Consider the following 4,835-nt stretch of genomic DNA (forward strand, 5'->3'; position numbering starts at 1 on the left):
GTTTAAAGTTGGCGTGACGGAATAACAGCCTATGCCATATCCCTTTTACAAAATGCACATTCTCATATATTTCTGCTAAATTAGTACCCACTTCATATCATAATAGTTGTTTATGTCATGTAACACCTCAAATGATCAAAATACCAATGAAACAGGGCAGAAATTCGCTAAAGGTTTTTGACACTAGACTAAACTTTGCGTGACGGACTTACAATCTGGCTTTGTGACGGAAGTACGAGTCAAGAATTTCCGTCACGTTTGTGAAATAAGTTCAGTTCTAACAACTGAGAAACTAGCACAACCAAAATAAATCAGTTGATGATGTTTAATAGATCAAAGCAAATTAACAATACTATTAAAAATTACCAAAATAAATAATAAAGGAGTCAAAACAAATTTGGATTTTGGCGTCAACATATCTAACAGTCCTCACACCTAAAGGGTATTTAAAATTTTATTATGTCATAGCAATTTTAACAAATTCACTCTTGTTCTTACAAACACTTTTTACACAGGAATTGGTCGCAATCGTACAATGTACCATTCTGCTGCCCACATGATTCATGAAACCAGGATTGACAGGAGGCGCACATAATCCATTCTCCAGAAATTTTTGGATCCGCTTTATCACCATATTTCCTCTTACAAAGTGTGCAATTCCAGTTTTCATCCGATTTCCTACTGACTTCAATTGCTTCCTTTGTGTACTTGGCAGGAACATGCCTTGGGGTGGATCTGTGGTGAAAAACTTCAGCTGAACCATTCCATTCCCAACGGACTGAGCACAATGTCTAGAGATAGTTCCAGGAAATATTTGTAAACCAGACCATAACGTCTCAACATCCAACATTTTGCATTTATCTTTGATATCATCTTCGGTCAGTTCTACTACATTGATTAAGGTACCACTGGAACGAAGAGCATTAGCAAATGACTGAGAATCTGATACGACAGTAGAACGTGACATAATCAGTCGATGAACAATACCTATTCCATCATTTGGTCCCTTGCCGTGACTCGTAGCAAAATGGTTCCATCTTATTCTAACAGCATGTTGATCCTGAAGACGTGGCAACAGTGCAAATATATACTTATTCTTGTACTGGCTTGACGGTCCGTCCGTCCAAACATCTGCAGTTCTAACAGTGGGGAACTTGTCGGTGATAATATCCAATATTGTGGATGTGAATGCTACAGCCGTTTTCTCGTGGCTTAAAAAATCACTAATGATGACATACGATAACTTCTTGTTTCTGTAAGTGATCATTATGGTATAGATCGTCACCTGTCGCTGCTTCCAATGGGCTGACTGAATTTCATCCTGCCAGATACAAGTGAAGTTTTCAGCGAAGTCCATTTGAAGGAGACATTCTTCAGATGTGTCTTCAGAAGATAATATTTTCATGTGCCGGTACGATGATGACTGTTTTTCTTTAGATCAAAAAATTTACACAGATTCCCCGTCTTCATTACATAATAAGGTACAGAAAACGTAAAACTCCATTCCATTAGCCCGATAAGATGGTAAAGTATAGGCATTAATTTATTTGAAAATTGTTTTTAAATTTTACAAACAACATAAGATTGCTTCCGTCGATTTAGCAACAGAGATAAATTTAATTTGAACTCTGTACATTTTTATGGCGGCATTCCAAATTACAGATGACGCAGAACTTTTTAATCCGAAACCTGCTGACTCTTATCAGGCTCTAAGGATATTTAGAGGTAATTGGTTGAAAATATATGGCAAATTGTTTCCGCGCATCTTGGACGTTGGCGGTGTTAGTCACTTTACATACCTGGGATCTATATAATCTGTTTTAGTAAAGGTGGATGATTATATAGTTATAAGTTCACGCATCATAGATGTATTCCTCGACACTTGAAAAAGGATAATATTTCGAAAACCGGTTCGTGTCAATTGCGTAAGTTTTTGTTTTACTTGTTATAATTTTTCACATCATTGTTAGCGTTATGTATCACCTAAATATATATTTTTGCATTTTTCATCATAACTTTCATCTTACTTTGTATATCCCCAAACCCAGTTTGACTTATTTGCATAATTTGATCCCCACATTTTGACGCTAGCATATACAGTTTCCTACTGTTACATCCGCTGTACATTCCCTTTCTAACCTCAAGTTATTTTCATTATGTTCCCCAACTACAACAACCACTGGCAAGAAGCCAGACATAGAAACACTAATTGTCAACCAAACCAATATCACGTACCCTACAACGGCCCTGTCTTCCATCGACCTCTGCCACCTACCAATCGCCGACCACCAACCAACCCATCCAGCTATATCCCAACCCATCGCCGACCTACCTACAACACAACCTACCAATCAAGAGGTAACCATCGACCTGACCAACAACAGAAACGACTACCGGCCCACCGACGCCAACTCATAAGGAGGAAGAACCCTTTGCGAAGGTGTTCTTCCAAGGAGGAAGAACCCTTTGCGAAGGTGTTCTTCCAAGTTTTGCAGTGCCTCAATCATTTGGCAATCCTTACCCTTCAACAGCAAGGCCAAACAGCATTTACCTTCAAACGCAAAGTCTCTGAGTTGGATTGTTTTATCCGTCCAGCAATGAAAACATCAGCTGTTGACGCGAATATTAGATCCCTCAATCGGACATGGCTCTGTAAGGTTACGCAGGTCCTGATCGACCATTACCAAACCACACTTCAAGAGAAGCTGACCACCATTCGTACCAAGTCTTTATCATCACCTGCCGTCGACCGCATCGTTTCTCATGCCCTGTCCTGGGCCCGTCGCTCCTATGGGAAACGTCTCACTCAAGCTGTAATCACCAAATTCTACCAAACAATCAACGAAAAAAAAACCAGAGTAACCATATCTCTACCAACTGAAATGGACACTACACCTGAACCATCTAGAGCCACCACGCTGCCGAACCAAACTCCTAAACGAGCCCGAAGTTCACCTACTCCTAGTCCAGCAGACATAGGTAAACGCTCGTAGAGAGGGCACTCCCCTTCTCTTTTCACTTTCAGACTCGTCTTCCCCTTCCACACCATCTGAATCTTCACCACGTGATCCAGGATCCGCCAACCTTTCTTCCTTCTGTGCGTTTTTGGACTAGCAAACCACCCCTCAGTCTCCATCCAAGTCGAGACGTGTATCCCTCGAACCAGAACTCTGTCCGTTCCCAATGCTACAATTCTAACATCTACCAAACCAGTACCAATCACACCGTCGACGACCATTATATCCGCTACCAAACCGTATTATCACCAAACCAAGGACAAATCATTATGAAAGCTACCTGCTCTAAAGAAATCTACCTTAACAATTGGATCATCTAACCTGAATCGAATTACCAAAACCAGATCAGACACTGAAATACATTCTTACCCCGGTGCCCAAATCCATCACATACAGTCAATCCTTGAATCATACGACCATGATCCCAAACCTACTACCATTATTCTTCATGTAGGCCTCAACAACCGTGATCAGCTACCAAAGACCTCCTTTAACCAAGCCCAGAAATTAATCGCCACAGCCAACAAAACCTTGCCAAACTCCAAGATCCTCTTCACATGTATACCCATTTCAAATAAAATCTCGATAAAAGCACAACAGAACAGCGCAACAATCTTACCACCCTACGAAGAAGAATTCGAACCAGTTGATAATCTTCATTGGTCTCCAGAAACAGCAAACAGCATTTATTTGTTTTGGATACACCAGCTTCAAGCATCGAGTAAGTCTTTAAACTAATTACTGGGGATAAAAATACTGAGAGGCCACCGCTAGGCCATACTGTAGTTAACTTGAGCCGCAAAATTCTCACACCCCTTCAGCATTCAATCTTAGACCGTGGACTTAAATTTATTCCAACACCAAAGATAGCTAACTTGAATTATCTCCGACCATCCATTGAACGATTTCAACGAAATCTTAGCTGCACATATTTTTTTCGAAACCACCCCCCACGTGGTACTAGAACAATGTTTATTCCTAAATCAACGTGGACACTCCCTCAGGCCGCCATCCATCCTGAAATATTGAAAGCATTTGCGAGTATGAATAGCCAAACAGCGAACCTTCCCATAACACACGAAAAGCTTAATCTCACACGAGTGGAACGTGAAGCGTTAAACTTACTTAAGAAAGACGATAGCATTGTTATTAAAAAGAGTGACAAAGGTTCATGTTGTGTCATTCTGAATAGGGAGGATTACGTTTCAGAAGCAAAGAATCAACTGAATAATCCTAAACATTATGCCATTTTACCGAAACCAATTTTCAAAGAAACTGCTAACATGATTAATAATATTCTTGCCGATTTAGTCAAAACTAGTTATCTCAAACAGAAACAATATGACTATCTGTCTGCCAAACCTGATTGTCGCGAGAGACATTTGTACACTTTGCCTAAAATCCATAAGAATCCAACCAAGGAGTGGTTTATCTCGAATAAAATCCCTAAAGGCCGCCCGATTATATCTGACTGTGGTAGTGAATCATATGCAGTGTCAGAATACATTGATCATTTCTTAGTACCTCTAGCATGTCAACATCGCGCCTACCTTAAAGACACAACCGATTTTGTCAATAAAATAAAAAATCTTCGAGTTCCCTCTAATGCTATTTTGATTTCTATCGACGTTTCTTCTATGTATACCAATATCGATAACACTACTGGTCTAACGGCAGTTCGTAAAGCTTTTAATAGAACCCATATCCAAACAGACCCGACGATGCAATTCTACAGCTTTTAGAGATTTGTCTTAGTCGAAACGATTTCACATTTAATGGTAAAACATATTTACAAACTTCAGGGACCCTTCGTACGCA

General features: G+C 39.9%; 1 protein-coding gene across 1 annotated transcript; it reads right to left on the reverse strand.

Annotated features, from left to right (window-relative positions):
• Window positions 1-457: 457 nt before the first annotated feature.
• LOTGIDRAFT_157284 (hypothetical protein) lies at window positions 458-3,238 on the reverse strand (the record flags this gene model as incomplete). The annotated part of the gene is made up of 3 exons (XM_009049042.1): window positions 458-1,431; window positions 2,276-2,332; window positions 2,896-3,238. The coding sequence occupies 3 exons, from the start codon at window positions 3,236-3,238 to the stop codon at window positions 458-460; spliced, it is 1,374 nt and encodes a 457-aa protein (XP_009047290.1).
• Between the last annotated feature and the right edge of the window lie 1,597 nt (window positions 3,239-4,835).

This window comes from Lottia gigantea (assembly GCF_000327385.1).
Source record: "Lottia gigantea unplaced genomic scaffold LOTGIsca_13, whole genome shotgun sequence".
Taxonomy (NCBI): Eukaryota; Metazoa; Mollusca; class Gastropoda; family Lottiidae; genus Lottia; species Lottia gigantea.